This window comes from Daphnia pulex, chromosome 5 (assembly GCF_021134715.1).
Source record: "Daphnia pulex isolate KAP4 chromosome 5, ASM2113471v1".
In the NCBI taxonomy this organism is placed as follows: Eukaryota; Metazoa; Arthropoda; class Branchiopoda; order Diplostraca; family Daphniidae; genus Daphnia; species Daphnia pulex.
In genome coordinates, this window is record NC_060021.1 from 11,548,744 (window position 1) to 11,564,513 (window position 15,770).

General features: G+C 37.0%; 2 protein-coding genes and 3 long non-coding RNA genes across 18 annotated transcripts; 2 read left to right on the plus strand and 3 right to left on the minus strand.

Annotated features, from left to right (window-relative positions):
• Window positions 1-23: 23 nt before the first annotated feature.
• Window positions 24-7,088, minus strand: LOC124194984 (epidermal growth factor receptor substrate 15-like 1). Of its 6 annotated transcripts, XM_046589407.1 has the most exons (17): window positions 6,994-7,088; window positions 6,772-6,880; window positions 6,504-6,548; window positions 6,342-6,431; window positions 6,127-6,270; window positions 5,840-6,031; window positions 5,668-5,778; window positions 5,419-5,583; window positions 5,171-5,346; window positions 4,715-5,105; window positions 4,450-4,512; window positions 4,107-4,311; window positions 3,835-4,037; window positions 3,568-3,759; window positions 3,415-3,486; window positions 3,030-3,341; window positions 24-2,356 (listed from the first exon to the last, which is right to left on the minus strand). In XM_046589407.1, the coding sequence occupies exons 2-17, from the start codon at window positions 6,796-6,798 to the stop codon at window positions 1,637-1,639; spliced, it is 3,108 nt and encodes a 1,035-aa protein (XP_046445363.1). In that variant the 5' UTR covers window positions 6,799-6,880; window positions 6,994-7,088; the 3' UTR covers window positions 24-1,636. The 6 variants fall into 6 exon arrangements, with proteins under 6 accessions (XP_046445363.1, XP_046445364.1, XP_046445368.1 ...); XM_046589409.1 differs by lacking the exon at window positions 6,994-7,088 and having other exon boundaries at window positions 946-2,650; XM_046589410.1 differs by lacking the exons at window positions 24-2,356; window positions 6,994-7,088 and adding an exon at window positions 2,381-2,570.
• Window positions 7,089-7,221: 133 nt separating this feature from the next.
• Window positions 7,222-9,612, plus strand: LOC124194985 (27 kDa glycoprotein-like). Its single transcript, XM_046589413.1, has 6 exons — window positions 7,222-7,541; window positions 8,445-8,569; window positions 8,642-8,763; window positions 8,845-8,999; window positions 9,062-9,209; window positions 9,330-9,612. The coding sequence occupies exons 1-6, from the start codon at window positions 7,469-7,471 to the stop codon at window positions 9,553-9,555; spliced, it is 849 nt and encodes a 282-aa protein (XP_046445369.1). The 5' UTR covers window positions 7,222-7,468; the 3' UTR covers window positions 9,556-9,612.
• Window positions 9,613-10,358: 746 nt separating this feature from the next.
• Window positions 10,359-13,855, plus strand: LOC124193763. 8 transcript variants are annotated; one of them, XR_006874461.1, is made up of 13 exons: window positions 10,370-10,445; window positions 10,576-10,693; window positions 11,281-11,465; window positions 11,521-11,574; window positions 11,827-11,976; window positions 12,291-12,334; window positions 12,409-12,480; window positions 12,583-12,712; window positions 12,964-13,068; window positions 13,237-13,304; window positions 13,384-13,502; window positions 13,665-13,763; window positions 13,834-13,855. It is a non-coding gene; the product is annotated as an uncharacterized LOC124193763 (long non-coding RNA). The 8 variants fall into 8 exon arrangements; XR_006874458.1 differs by lacking the exon at window positions 11,521-11,574 and having other exon boundaries at window positions 12,568-12,712; window positions 13,834-13,854; XR_006874457.1 differs by lacking the exon at window positions 11,521-11,574 and having other exon boundaries at window positions 13,834-13,854.
• A 784-nt stretch (window positions 13,856-14,639) lies between these two features.
• Window positions 14,640-15,251, minus strand: LOC124193756. 2 transcript variants are annotated; one of them, XR_006874445.1, is made up of 3 exons: window positions 15,212-15,251; window positions 14,895-15,052; window positions 14,640-14,823 (listed from the first exon to the last, which is right to left on the minus strand). It is a non-coding gene; the product is annotated as an uncharacterized LOC124193756 (long non-coding RNA). The 2 variants fall into 2 exon arrangements; XR_006874446.1 differs by having other exon boundaries at window positions 15,200-15,240.
• A 13-nt stretch (window positions 15,252-15,264) lies between these two features.
• LOC124193757 lies at window positions 15,265-15,645 on the minus strand. Its single transcript, XR_006874447.1, has 3 exons — window positions 15,564-15,645; window positions 15,381-15,470; window positions 15,265-15,314 (listed from the first exon to the last, which is right to left on the minus strand). It is a non-coding gene; the product is annotated as an uncharacterized LOC124193757 (long non-coding RNA).
• Window positions 15,646-15,770: the final 125 nt, after the last annotated feature.

The following is a 15,770-nucleotide window of genomic DNA, read 5'->3' on the forward strand; positions in this document are numbered from 1 at the left end:
TGATGTGATAGGATATTGACCGGTTGACATGTACCAAAGTGACGTGTACTGTTCTACACATTGAGAGGATAGACAGAACCAATCTTTATCAGTCTAGCACACGAGTTATACACACGACAGGGTGAGACCATGATCTTTGCGTAACGACACGACTGGCCTACCCCGACGATAACGAAACGAAAAAAAAAAAGAGGAACAAAAATTTGATACAGAAAAATGATAAACGAACACAAGGAGAGAAAAAAAAACTAGGTGGCGTATTACTGAGCAGCATAACACGAAATAGGAAAAAAGAAGGGCAGAATAATAAGGATGGCGTGTTCAAAGCTAAGAAATTGGAATGTACACATCGTGTCGGTTTTGCTCTTATACAACTCGTTGATACCCGCCGAATGATACTGGATGCGGCCAAGACTGTATTCATCTAAATGTTTTTTTCTGTTGTTCTTTTTGCCCTTCGTCGCTATGGGAGACGTCCGTGTTGAGTAACCATCTTCAGGTAGGTGAGAGAAACGGTCGAAGAAGGAGGTACACAAGTACATGATGAAAGTTGATAATGTTACTACATCGAGGAGAGAAAAGAGACAGATAGAGAGACATTTTGGTTTTTTTGGATGGGGGGGGGGAGAGAGAGAAAACACGGACTCTTGAGGCAAATTAACAATCGTGTTCACGCAAGGACATTCACAAAAAAAAAAAGAAGAAAAAGAGATAACTAACAAACATACTGGTACATCTCTTAGAGCTACTTTCATTTTTAAAAAATTGACTTGTGGGAAAAAGTAACTCTCGTGTGGCCACTGGGCATCATACCGAAACAATCAAATTACAGAAAAGAAAAAAAAAAGAAAACGGGGAGAAATGGGTAGCAGTGGAGAGGTTGAAATAAAGAAAAAGATCAGGCTACGGCAAAAATAACGTTCCAAGAGCAAAACAACTACGGCATCGAAATAACACTTTTTTATTTCTTCATTCTTCAGACAGATCTGTTTGGTGATGGTGGATGGGACCATATTGTACTATTAAGAGATAAGATGTAAGAACAAAAGAAGAAAAATTTTTTTCCGAGGGACTGACGGGCGAACTATGGCACACTCCTGTTGTCACAACTACCAACACTTTGCACACCGACTACTACTTTCTCGCCTTTCTCCCATTCGTCAGCGATTGGAGCGACACTTTTTTTTTCCTTATTACTATTGTGGGAAGTAAGTCTAAGAAAGGCAACATGCAAGGATACAAAAGTGCGAGTAAAATGTACACAGCAGTCTTGCCCTCCAGTTGCCGTTATAAATAGTTTGGGGATATGACCAATAAGGGGGTGATGGAATAAAGGAGATTGAACACCAAAGGAAATAAATTTTTTCGGCTAACCATTCACTCTCGTACATAGGTCAATGCATTACCTTTTGCGGTCAAAGTATTGCTGGATTCTTTTGGTAATTTTTGAATTTTGTTACATCAGAGGCCAAAGGAAAGCTCATTTGAATATTTAGCCTTTGAAAACAAGGGAAGTACCGTAAACAGGAGCGTGAAAAAACTGTGAAGGTCACGTAGATTACATATAAAGAAGGAAAAACAGGGTGTGGTGGAATAGAAAGGAAGAAGAAAGAGATGTGGCCAGCTTTCAAACGGGTCAAATTAATCTGTCTGAAGACGGTGGTGACCGACTGTTCATTTCAGATTTGCTGAGAGCGATCGCCATTTCCAGATCGGCTATTTCCTGCATCTCCGCTTTCCTTCGCCTTTCCTGCTCCGATCGGACACTCTCAGCAGCCACCCAAGCGATTTGGGCGTCTTCGCTCAACTTGGGCAATGGTTCAGATGCAGACACTTTGCTACTTTTCATCGGTGACGATGAGGAAGACGATCGGCTCTTTAACGAGCTCGAGCCAATCGATGTTGGACTTTTAGTGGGACCACTAGAGGTGGGAGAGGAAAACTTGAAATCGTTGCCCCAACTAGAGGGAGACTTGTTATTGTTGTCAGCAGCTGTGGCAGCAGCGAACGGATCTGGCCGCCCGTTCCATGCCGAACTACCGAACGGACTGTCGAATTCTATCGTGGATTTAGAAGGAGATGTGGAAGAGGCAAACGGATCCTTGTCTGCGGAAAACGGATCAAAACTGTCCGGATCCTTCTTGATCTTTATTCCGTTATTGGTGATGGTGGGAACGGCGAAGGGATCGTCTGTGTTTGAGGCAAACGGATCGCCAAATCCGACATCTTTGAAGGGATCTTCAGTGAATTCTAGCTCGGCATACCGGTGCTGTTGTGACTCGCTGGTGGGTTTTGTGCTGCTAGTGCTGGTGCTTCCCCATGCATCAAAGCTCTCGCCAGTTGAAGAGCCAGAAAACTAAGGCAATTAAACACAAACCAAAGCAGGGAAGGGAAGCAGGGAAAACAGAAAAAAAAAACTTAAAATAAATTACAACAGAAAAATTTCGAAATACAAAACTAAACTAAAATAATATCAGGTAGATGTATAGAAGACAGTAAAAATATTAATTCTAAACGCTCGAAAGGTCAGATTTCAGACCAGTGGAAAATGCCTTAGAGTTGACTCATGGCTGCGTAAAAAAAACAGAAAAAGAAAGAAGAAGGCAAGAAAGTTTAGTTGACTTTACGGATCCGATGGACTGGAATCATTCTGAAATCAAATTCCAAATTGTGATTTTTTTTTACATGTTTATCGAACACGGGAAACGGAAACGAGAACCCAAATGAACCGAGTCAAATCTAAACGAAGACGAAATAAAATAAATCACGACCCAGCAGGCTGCCAATCGCCTAACTAAAAAAAGATTGTTCTAGAACAAGAGAAAACACGTACACATGTCACGTAAAATAAAAATAATGGAGTTTAGCTTTATATATAAAGAAGGAATGGTATAAATGAATCACAGTTGAAACGAAGAAAAATCAACCGTAGTACAAGTTAATCATGCTCTCTGGATTACCAATAAAATAAACTACACATAGAAAATTGCGAAACAAAAAAAAAAACATCAAATCAATCGGAGACGTACCTTAGATTCAAAACTTGCAAAATCAGCAAAACCCGATCCACCAAAAGGATCCTTAGACGCACCAGCCGAAGTAAACGGATCGCTCAATGGTGCAAAAGGATCAGGTGATTTTGTGGCGCCGATGGGAGGAGCCGGGCGCTGGGGACCTTTCACACCACTAGAAACAGCTTTCGGTGGAGCTGGACGTGGAGGTGGTTGTTTCGACTTCTTGGGAGGCAAGGCCGGAGTCGGGCTTTCCACTCGACCGGCAGGTAAGGGAGAATTAGGTGCGTTAAATGGGTCGCTACCGAACGGATCAGCACCCACGTTTGGCTGCAATGACCAAAAATTGATAATCAATTAGCGCTCGAGTTCCGCCGCAATTAGTCTGATTCTAATTACTCACCGATTTGCTACGACCGAAGGCGTCAAATGGTTCGCTTTTTGCTTGACCAAACGCGGAAGCGAATGGATCATTCTGAAAAATTCAAAATGCATTACGCGTTTTACAAACTAGTCAGGATTCAAATACTTTCTAACGATTCATAGAAACACGTACCGTTGGTTTTGCAGGAGCTCCAAAGGCTGAGGCGAATGGGTCTTTGGCGCCAAAAGGATCAACAGACGAAGTTGGCTGCGCCGCCTTTTTGAAAAAGTCCGATTCCTTGAAAGGGTCCCCATTAGATGAGTCAGAAAACCCACGATTCTGACCATTCAGACTAGAAAATGGATCACTACCGAACGCTCCATCCTATAAAAATTTCGAATAAAAAAAAAAAAGATATTATGATCTTTACTGGACAAAACTGAACCAAAGTTCAATTACGTTAAAATGCGACGTTCCCCCGTTCACTTTGTTGCGGTCAGAGTTTGGCGAGAGTAAGATATCGGAATCGGAAGCTACTGAGGCAATAGGGCGAAGAACGTTATCGCCCAATCGAGAGGGATCTCCCGTTTCTAAGGCTTCGTCATAGGCCACCAAGGCCTCGTCAATCTGATGTTGATGTTCCTGCAACACCGTCATGCGAGCTGAAAAACCAAAACCAAAAATTTTATACTTTACTGGACAAAGTATTAAAAGATTTCCGCCAAGTAAACCTTTAATTTGACTAATTTGCAAGTGAGTATCTTGCAGTGTATTCTGGAGCTTGTCGAGTTGGAGGCTGGCCGCTTGCATCTGTTGCTCCATGCGCAGTTCTTCACTGCGTAAATTATTAAGTTCCTGTTTCTTAGCCGCAACTTCTGCCTCCTGTGTTCGAAGCGTGTTCTCTTGCTCCTCTGCTTGGGTCCGGAATGTACGAACCTAAAAGGCAGGTCAATAGTTACTTAGTCATGAGTGAAATTCGATTAGGGAAATGTTTGAAAAATTAGATAATCGGGTACAAGCAGTAAGTGAACCAAGTAACAGAAGAAATTGCCTTGCAAAATCAAGTGTTCTAACCTGCTTTTCATGCTCTTCAATTTGTCGCTCTACTCCTTGTAAATCTTGCTCCAAAGCTGAGCGCTACCGATGACATGCCAAATTAAAAACATAAACCAAAAATAAAACGGAACGTAAACAACTAAGGAAAATTGTGAAAGCCAATGGAAATAATACGTTGGCACACTTCAAACAATCCCAAGTCAGCTATTATGTGAGCATACAAAAAAATAAAAGCAAAAACAAAGAAAGAGGGGTCAAACAAAAAGTGGAATAAGAATAAAACCTGTGCATCTAAGTCGTCCAGTCTTTTTTGTGCTTCCTTCTTTTGAACTTCCAACTGCTTCAAAGTAGCCGACAAAGTGTCGAGTTCGCTCTGGAGATTACGAACTTCACCATTCTTGATTCGGATGTCTGCCTCCTTTTGTGCCACATCTGTTTCCAGTTGACGCTTCTCCCGAATAAGACTCTCAATTTCTTTGGCGATTTGCTCAAGTTCGGCAGAATGAGTCAGCTCCTCAACATTGGTGTCTTTCGCACGGAGAGAAGGCGGCATCATTTCAGGAGTTAGCACAGTTGGTAATTCTCTTCCTTGAACCTTTTGCTGGATAAGCCACATTGAAAGGGCAAATTGCTCGCTATTCAATTTACCTGTCTGCCCAACATCACACAACCCCCTAGATCGTTTCAACAGCAACAATTAATGGGGTTCGTTGAGATTCAAAAGTAATGTGAAGTCTACCATATATGAGCTAAAATCGGTTGCGGTAGACGTGATTGCAAGAAAACGTCTTTGATTTCCAAGCCGGATACGTAACCGTCGCGATCCATATCTGCTTGCAGAAATAAAGCTCCATATTTGGTTTTTTCTGCTTCACTGACAACCCAGGTTACTGCATGGCCATTAGACGCAATATCCTGTATTTAAAAGAGAAAAAACCCTAACCATTAGAATCGATTAACAAGCTATTACAGTATTATTTTCAATACTTTAACGTTTTCCGGAGATGAAACTGCTGGAGGCAGGACGCTTACCGACCCCGCAAGAGACGACCCACGTCGAAGAGTAGACTCTTGCACGGTTGAGAGTAATTCAGATGGTAAACTTACCGGCAATGGGTAATTATCCAAGACTTTGTAAACCAAATGCATTGCCTAAAATAATTTAAACATTACAAAGTTTGAGGCGGAAAGATTAAAGATATGGGTAAAGTAATTCACAATAAATTTTTATCTTACCACAATGAACTCATTCCGGTCTAGCGCTCCGTCATGGTCCATGTCAGATAGGTCCCAAATTTTCCCTAGGCTTTCGAGTGGTAAGGTCGAGTTAACCAACACTTCTTTCACCTTTAAATCATAATATACCACAATTATACACTGAGTGCGGCACATTACCATCATAATAAACCTTGTTTCCAGGTAATTTGCCACCAACAGGACTTAAGGAATCAAAAAGTGCATCATATTTTGCTCTATCTGTGGCAGTGACAACCCAATTAAAAGTTTTGGGCTGATTTCCTGTTGGGGAAGTCAAAGATGAAAAGGATCCCTGTGAAGTAGTAGTCACTGCATTTTGTATAACAGCTGGTGGCTGTTCACCCTGAAAATTAAGTTTTACGTAAAATCACGAATGACACTAGTGTGGGATTGAAAGTAATCTTGCATAACACCCAGAAACCATTAATGAGCATTTACCATTTCTGGTGGCGTGGTTTCTCTTGATATGTTGCTCATACTAATTTCAATTCCATTCTGTGCCAGGGCTACTAGTTTCAATGCAGTAAAAAATCCACTTTGATCAAGATATCCTTTGCCTTGAGGATCAGACAGATCCCAAATCTAGAAGTTAATAATATAAACTTAAAAAAAAAAAAAAAAATCACTAATGTAAACATTTGAAAAAAAAATACCTTTCCTAGCACAGAAGTATGTAATCCAGATTTCTTTAGAAAATTAGCAGCATCAAGTGCACCAATACTTCCAAGGTTTTTGGGATCCACCTATAAACACCAAACCAGCAACGGGGATCAGATTAAAGTTTCTGTGGAGGTAACAAAATAAGTGTTACTTACATGCCGATACCAAGCCTCGAAGATTGCATAATTCTGTCCAGCGACCTGAAACATCAAAGAATATTTTCAAGTTGTTAGATTCTTTGAAAATATATCAATGTGTCAAAAAAGTTGAGCACTGTAAAGACGCATTATTTCACAAAAAAAAACATGGCGTGCGCCGGAAAAATTTTTATAATACGAAAATCTACACTATCTCACAGCTTTTTAAATACCACTTTCACGATTTTCTAAAATACTTAATGAAATAAATAATAATATTTCTTACTAAAGTCGGAGATGGCAATACCGCCATCTTGGTAGACTTTTCTTAGTTCGAAAAAAATCCGCTTGGGAACTGCACTGGCAATTCCTCCCCCCAACCGGCCTTTAGCTATCTGTAAATAAATGAAAAGAAAGAAAAAAAATAAACGTTGTAATTGTAATCATGAATGTAATGCAATACATAGCTACATAAGCGTAGCTTTTCCCTATCCAAAATTCCAAATACCCATAAAATGCTGAGAAACCAAAATAACTTCTAATTAATTAAAAATTGTTTGATTTTATTCTTGCTTGGAACGGGTTAAATTGGATCGCAAACATTTCGTGATCACTTTTTATGAATGGTCCTGTTTGAACCCTTTTACTGAATTCGTTGCTGATTGCGTGAATCGCCGTTCAAAAGATCACGAAGAAAATCGATTGGATTGTGATGTTCAAATACAACAATCGTCCATAGGTGGCTTCCTCCCTGATCAAGTCAAGTGAAAGTGAAAGGCGAAAACAACAAAATAGAATGACAAACCACTATGATTTGGTAGTAGGGCGTCGTTTGCCCGGATAGGAGAGATTGTAGCTCCAAGATTGTTTGTTTAAGACAGTGACAGTAAAAAATTTAAGCTACCTGTATTAGGCCAGTTGTTGTTCAAACTCCAAACACATTGACCCAAAGTATTGTGTACAAAAGTACACACCATTTCGAGATGAATTATTCATTGTTTTTGACCTTCGTTTTGGTAATTGGTCAAGTTAACTGTGTTATACCATCTGTTAAGGGTAAGTGTCAATATTCTTTTGCCTAAGAAACATGATGTAATTTTGTAAGCTTGCTCTTTAGCTCGATAAAATGTTGAGTGTGATTTGTGCACACAATTCTATTAATTACTACCACAACTGAGCATGACTTTGAATTTTTCATGAAATAATTGAATTAGGAGAAAGTTGATCAATGGCAGCCATTTGTGTATTTGAAATTTGGAATCCTGCAAACAAAGGCATGAGCTTCTCTGAATTGATGTTTTAAAAATCAGTCTGTAACTCTTTTGCACTTCTTTTTGTTTTATTACATTACAATGTCCGAAGAATTAATTAAAAAAAAAAGAAATGACAGTATTGCTGAGTACACTTTGTTTGTGTGCTTGTTCATACACAAACATATCCTGTTAGCATTTATAGTTCAAGCTTGTATAGTAGTTAACATTTTGGTTGACATTTAGCTCAAGGAGAGTATGAGTCAGGGAAAAATCCGGAATAGAAATAGATGCTTCCAAGGTTTGCGTGAGACTACCAGAGTGGACGGGTTTGATTTACAGCAGGTGTATAATTACTTAACCTAGTATTGCGTTTCCTTTTTTGGTTATAACGTATACAGGAATACTATTTCCATGCACGATACAAGTCGATGGAAGTATACATAAACTTCTGATTTCATCAACCAAATATTGATGTTGCTACGGAAATAAATCAAAAATCGTTGAACCCTTTTTATAGCTTTCATTTGGATGCACCTCTTTCCTTGAATAAATTTGAGCTCTATACATCATTTCCTAACACACCACATAGAACGACACTTGATAATAGCATAAAGCACTAATAAAACAATTAATTTGTTTTTTCGACCTTGTCGCTAAGACGTTTGCATCTCTTTGGAAATTTTTTAATAATTTGTTCCTTATGCAGATACCCATAACTGGGCTGGTGAATTAGAAAAAGCTCAGCATGATTTCAACCTGGACTCGTACTCAAAGCAGTGGATGGACGAGTGTGAAAGGGTTAATGGGAGCGAAGCCATCGAAGATATTCGTGTTAGTCTATCTCACTATTCTTGCATTCAGATAAATAACAAAATAATTGAATAATATTATATTTAACAACAGGAATCAGTGACGGTATTGACCGATTGTATATCTTCAAAAATCAATATTCACAACATAACTGAGGAGATTAAAGAGGCGTCTCCCAAGGGAATCCTTGATGAGGTTTTTGCAAAATATTGCGAGTGAGTTATAATTTTCTTTTTCTAAAAGAAAACTAACTGCCATGTGAAGTTCACGTGTGATAAAAATATTTTATTTTACAGTCAAATCTCAGCGATAAAAAAATGTAGAGAACCAGTTATATTGGCTATGCAAGTTTGTCTTTCAGATCAAGCCGATCGGGATCTTGAAATCTTCGATGAAGCCATTAGTGCAGCTGTAGATTTCATGTGCTATAAAGGAGGGGAGCGGATAGCAAGTATTGTTTTCCGGTGAAATTTAAAATATGGATAGAGTAATAACCGCATATTTTATTTACAGTTTTTATGTCTGAAAACGGAACTGACTGCTTTTTGTCAAATATTGACCACATCGCGACGTGTCTCAATGGAAGTCTTCCTGAATTAGAAAATGCAATAAAGAGTATACAAACAACCAACACCTCAATGTTTGACGACACTAACTGCGGGTAATTATAAAAAGAAAAGACAAAAAGAAAAGCTGTTTGGACTAATGTGCTATCGGTTTTCGTCTAGTAAGTTATCTTATCTAAATAGTCACTGATATCTATTTACTTAACGACTGACAGGTTGGAAACCAAAATGAAGGCATGTGTAATCAACGGTTTGAAAACGTGTTCCGACCCGACACCAGCCAACGTTGTTGAAGGCTTAATAGATTCAATGATCAAGAAAACTCCTTGTTACAAAAGCGAAGCAAATTATTTGAACACTTCGCATTCCTACCATTCTTCCGCATTGCTTTGGGCGTTGGCAACGCTGTCGATGGTTACTCGATTCATGTTCCACTCCTAAGTATTGTGTAATATAGAAATAGTCCCATTTTGAAAATAAACTTTGTGTACAATTAAAGCCCCACATCTCACGAAACCCTTTACCGCCCTTTACAAATAGAAAATGGAGTCGAATGTCCGTCCTCTCGTGACAGGTGTGCTAAACCTTCGTGATCGCTGTTGGGTCGTATATATGGGATATATCATGTTGTTTGGGCGTAACCCCATATGTAGTTTTTTTTTTTAAATTTACTTTCTTTTTGCATTATCTCGAGTAATACAATGCGTTACGTTTAATAGACACAAAAAGCGCACTTTTATTAGTAGCGTGTAAAAGGAAATGGAAAAAACGAACACTTTCGTGTAGTCAGATATCGCTAACATCGCATTATTTTCTAGTCACATGTCGAAAGTTCTTGTGATGCTGCTTTCTTTGTTTCTTCGTAATTTTATTGTGTTTTTCGAATAAATTCAACGACATTTTTAAAAATATAAGTTTCTTTAATGATTCTAGTGCCTGCATAGTTCATTTTTATTCTCATATTGAATCTACTGATATTCTTAATCTACTTTCGGTTTCTAAATTCCTTAATATTAATAAGTGTATAAATATTTGTGTGACGACGAAAAGAACCCAACATTATATTTTCCGTCCGACTCTAGGGCGTCTAGGCCTCCGTGGTGCGTGGATGCTAAGGGCTGTCACTAGGTGGCTAAATATTTCAGTGTGTTTAGGGATTGAATTATTCAGCCCTGTATTGGTAGGGAGGGGGGGGGGTCATCAAATTCTAGACGACATTGTCGACATTCCATTTCATATTTCTTTTTCTTCAAGACGCCGTCCGAGGAGGTTACCTTAGCCATTGGCTTATGGCGGGGCACTTTCTCTTTCTTTCCTCACATTTTTCAATGGTAATTCCTTTTTAATTTTCATTAAGGTTACTGAATTTAAATTGTGTGTGTTCCGTGTAATTAATTTACGGGTTACATGTTTAAAACTTTGTTTCTGATGGTAATTGAGTTTAAATTTTTCTATTTACAGTCTGGTGTCAGTGGTGTGAGCTTCTTCATTGCATTACGTGCACGTGGTCGCTGCCTCGTCATGAAGAGAGTCTACTATTTTGCAAGACAAATAAGATGAAAAGAGGAAATTTGAAAAGGTAATTAAGTATTTGTAAGCTAAATCGAGAAGGCAATCAAGTACCATTTTAGCATTTTGTTCTTGATGTCGGAAGACAAGTGACATCCTATTTCGGTTTTCCATGCAACAAAAAACTTAACAGAAGCGGTTTCTGTGAAAAGTTTTTTGTAAGTTAGTAATTAAACACAACTACAGGGTTAGAATTTTGCTTGAATTTAAGTCTACATAAGTGTGCTACATATGCTTGTTCTTTGATTAGAATTAACCTGGGTAGTACATAAAACTCTTGATTTATATTGTCGAGTACTTTATGCTTCTAAATGAGAGCTTTTTGTGAAAAAATCTTGATCAGCTTGTGTTGTGGGTTAGCATTTTGCATAAATTTAAGTCTACTCATTTGTGCCACATGTGTTTGCCTATAATTAACTAAGGTTGTACATTGAACTCTTGATATAGATTTGACAAGTACTTTCTGCTTCTAAATAAGATCTTATGAAAAAAAAGTCAGTTTTTGAAGAGATGAGAAATTTTTATCAAGTAGAACTTTCCCTTGTTTTTCTTTTAATATTTGAAAATATCATTGGTTTATTAATTTCTTTTTGTAAGGTAGATTTCCTTGTTCAGTTTATGAACTGTTAATGGTGTTGTCTGGTGTTCAGTTTAGAGATGCCTTGAGATGGATGATCAACTGCTGCTGAGCCTTATCATCGTCTTTTTGGACGTGGAGAATGGAGACGCTGTCCCGAGTACGTTAAGCTTGGCCATTGCAGGCAACCTTCTCTCTTGACATGGTAATAATTCCTGCCTTTATTCCTTAAGGTTATTAAATTTAAATATTTTGTGTAGTGAACTCACAGGGAAATGGTTTGTAACTTAAACTTGAATGGTTATTTGCTAATGGTAATTTTTCTTTAATAATCCAATGGTTTAATTTCTAATGATTCTTTAATGGTTATTTCTCCGGTTCTGAGGTCTGCTGTTCATTTTCTCCAAAATGTCGTCTCGGTTTATGTTGCACGTTTCGGCACATTTAGTACTTTAGAATAGTAAAAGCAATAATTTTCATTAACTTTGAAATCTGATGGCTTTGTTTCTAAATTAGAATTCTATTACTTTATTTCTGAAACTAAGTTTTTATTTTTTTATCAACAGTCTGGTGGAGTTTAAAAGCTTCTTAGTTCTTTATTGCGTTACGTGTACGTGATCGTTGCCGTTTGATGAAGGTTCTCTAAGAGGGTCTCTACTACATTGCAAGACAACACCGTGATGGAAATAGGAAATCTAAAATGAAGAAGTAATAATGTAAGTACCAGTGAGATAAAACAAATGTTAGCATTTTTGCTTTAATTTTTTCCAAATTATGTGTGCTACCTTTGCTTGTTTTCAGTTAAGAATGTACTGAAGTTAAACATTTAGTTCTTGATTCTAATGACATGGCAATTACTAGGGCAATCCTGCTTATAAATAAGACAGCTTTTATGAAAAGGTTTTAATCAGTTGGTAGATTTGTCAATTGTTTGACTAATCAGAACAGAAATTTAAATTCCCTTGATTCTTTAAAAGCTTAAATGAAATTGTGATTGATATTAGGCCATCTTCTTTATATTTTTCTCTAGTTAAATTATGGAAATCTTAAGTGTATGATCGCCTTATCTGTCAAGTATTTGAACCATTTATTTTACAATTGCAAGATAAAATTAAACTTGCATTTTTTGTTTTACTTTGAAAATATAGGTTTCCATGGTGAGCTGGTTTGTTGTGGCTGTTTGGTGTGCAGTGATTTTCCAGGAGAAATGCGTTAAAAAGGTGATTGTGCAGACTTGCTTAAAATGGGAAAAGAATTATTTTAATTTAAGGGAAAAGATAATTGTTTTGTTGTCATGTTGGCTTTAGAGTTTTTTTTTTCAGGGATTAAGTGCCGCAACAAGTTGGCAATATGGCAATCTTATGCTACTGAGCCTGACGCCGTCTTCTAGGGAAACTGTCAGTTACATTGTTCGTGCGGTCAACTTCAAAATTCTTCACAAATATCTCAAAGGTAACTTAGTTTTCAGTTCATTAGGGTTTCTGACTGTACAGACAATTAACAGAAAGAAGATTTAGAAGAATACAGATACACATTTGTCAATCGGTCATGCCTATGATACATTTCTGTCCTGGTCACAGAGTGTTATCCCAGTAGATTGTTTTTTCTCTGATTGGGGTTAAGTGATAGGAATTAAGTAGATAATTGAATTGTTACATAGTACCTTGATCTACGATAATAATTAAGGTTTTTTTTTCATGTAGGATTAATGGTTTGGTAAGACTGAGCTTTTTCATGGTGGTTGAAAGTCGACATAGAGCCAACTGGTGAATGGTGTGGGGAAGTGCTGCATGCCATCTGTGGTGTTGGTATGAAATATTTTTATTGCTTTAACTATTAAGTGTTTGAATCATTCATTTTATATATGTTGTCTGAAGTTGAAACTTGAAATTTTTGTTTTGCTTTGGAATATTTCATTGGAATTTTTTCACATTTTGAAGTGTCATTCTGTTAATTGATGTTCTTTTGCTCTGTAGGTTTCCATTGTCAGTTAGATGTATCAGCTAATTTTTCTGTTACTCTTTGGTGTGCAGTTTATTTTTGGGTAAGAGATTCTTTTTTTATATTATTCATTAATGAATTTGAGAAAAAGACAAAGACTGACCTTCTTTGTTGTCATGCAGGTGGTTTTGTTGCAGGCAGCTGGTAAGAGGGAGTTCAAGTCGAGTTGAGCTGAAGGTTAATGAACCAGTCGATAATGCTGGTGTCAAAAGTTAAATATCAATGAAGACATCTTGAAATGGTAATTTGGTTGTGATATTGTGTTGTAACTGATCAGAACTGCTCGGATTCGATTAATTTTTAAACTTAACAGGACGTGACTTTTCTTTCGTCTTCCATCCCATTATTTTTACAGCTGATACAAGTTTATATGTTAATTAATGATTTTTCTTTTTCACTACAGGACTCGGTGACAATGTGATTTTCAATCTGCTGCATGTAGTTTTTGTTATCAAAAAGTGGAGAAGTAAGACTGGAAGCAAAGCTGCAAGAAAAGGAAATGGTAATTTGACTGAAATATTATTCGTGACTTGCAAAGTGTCTAGTTTTTTATTGAAATGTTCTGTCAAAAGATTAACTCCAAACTGATGTAGGAAATTAGTGTTGCTACCTTGACTTACAAGCAGACCCTTGTCTAATTTATTAAGGAAAAGTTAAATGTTAAATTCATGGTTTTCCTGTCTATCTAATATAATATCCCTGTTTATTCTAATATGTCTTGGAGGAAATGTGCAGTCGTTTCGCAGTCCGACTCCTGTTCAAGCTGTTCCTATCCTGGATTGTGCTGGAATCTTTGAAGTAGCTGATCCCGAAGGTGTTATGTTGGAGTTTTCTTGAAGAAGCTGATGTTGGTGTTATCTACTTACTGTGCCAGTGCAACGTGTCGATAACAATATTATAGCCCTATAACATGTGATTGTAGTAACCTTAAGCTATTTTGCTTTCTAATATGGCTTGTTGCTAACTGATGCTGGGTTAAAATTTGTGTTTTGATATTTCCCTCACCCCATATTTTTTAAATAATTCTTGGGATGTTGAAGTCAACTTGCAACATTTCGTAGTGCGTTGAAATGTATTTTTGATGTTTTTTTCACAATTATGTGTGGAATGTTGAAATAAATAAAAAAAACCAATTTTATGAAATTGAATTGTTTAATAACTTAATCAAATAATAAATATATATTCTAATATCATAATAATAAAATCAATTTGCATTTTTAATAAATTAACTAAATTTTTTTTAATCAAATGTTATTTAATTAAGTTAATTGAATTAAACTTTATTTCATTAATCAAGTTAATTGGATCAATTCAGCCAAAATGATTGAAATTTAATAAACAAAGCGTCCGGTTCAAGACAAATGTTGATCTATAAGCAATTTATACCCAAATAAAACAAACCTAACAAACTCCTTTTGTCTCATTTGGGTGATAAACTGCTTTTGAAACTTGCACACACAGTCAATAAAGACAAGGGGAGACACTGCCTTAAGTGAATGCAGCCAGGGAGATTACCTGGCCAATGGTTAAGAGAAACCATGATAAGTAGCGAAGGAGTTACCCTGTTGGCAGAATGAACATTTATTAGGATGGCAATAATTTTAAATTAGATTTTAGCGACAGAAAGCAATACCTCAAATCAAGAGGGCCTGTTTAAGGAAGTAAAAAGGGGTGGTAGCAGCAAACGGGTTACCAAACAAAGGACCTTGTTGACTGCATACTCATTGTCCTTTTTCTTCAAAGACGTGACTTCTCATAAAGTCTGTCATGCAAAATTAGAAACCCAAGAACCTGTAAATAAAAAATATAAAATAAAGTCACCTTGTTTATAATTTGTGTCATCAATGTGCTATTATATAGACGCCAGTGCAGATCAATACTTTAAATACATATTAGACTGCAACAAAGAAAGTTTGGTGACATGACAAGTAAACTTACACACTAAACTACCAATCAGTTATCCAAGGTTTAGAAGATGGAATGAGAGATTGGTCCATGCTGGGGTTGGTGATCTAGCAAGTCCAATAGAATCAGTCGATAATTATGATGAATCCTAATAAAGGATGAGAACAATATATATTTCAGCAATACTTGATTATAAGCTAGTGTTGGTTGTTACCTCTGTCATTTGGATGACACATTCAGTAGGATGCCAGGATTTACAACAGAATAGTTGACAGTAGGCTGCATGTCCCTTTCACATTTTCTCCTGGAAATTAATGAGAAATATGAAGGTTATTAAACACATATACAGAAAAGAACACATGCCCAACAAATTGCACACAAAATATATCCAATTTACCAACGAATTCATTGGTAATTTTTGAAGAAAATAGCTTTAGCTGAACTGTTGACAACGAGCTGCCATAACTGCACATATCAACACAATATTCTTTCACGCCATCTATTAGACACATCCAAAACTGACCGGCTTTAGATAGTCACAAAAGTCACAAAAGTAATCAAAAAGACTATTTCTGTGTGCTTAAACTGGCCATAGAGTCTTTAG

Bases quoted from the DNA above. Each gene is read 5' to 3' on its own strand.
- LOC124194984 (XM_046589407.1), bottom strand. From the start codon at position 6,798: ATGGCGGTATTGCCATCTCCGACTTTA. The intron at 6,549-6,771 runs GTAAGAAATATT...TTGATGTTTCAG, and splicing joins TATTGCCATCTCCGACTTTA to GTCGCTGGACAGAATTATGC. The intron at 6,432-6,503 runs GTAAGTAACACT...TGGTGTTTATAG, and splicing joins TCGAGGCTTGGTATCGGCAT to GTGGATCCCAAAAACCTTGG.
- LOC124194985 (XM_046589413.1), top strand. From the start codon at position 7,469: ATGAATTATTCATTGTTTTTGACCTTCGTTTTGGTAATTGGTCAAGTT. The intron at 7,542-8,444 runs GTAAGTGTCAAT...TTCCTTATGCAG, and splicing joins TGTTATACCATCTGTTAAGG to ATACCCATAACTGGGCTGGT. The intron at 8,764-8,844 runs GTGAGTTATAAT...TTTATTTTACAG, and splicing joins GTTTTTGCAAAATATTGCGA to TCAAATCTCAGCGATAAAAA.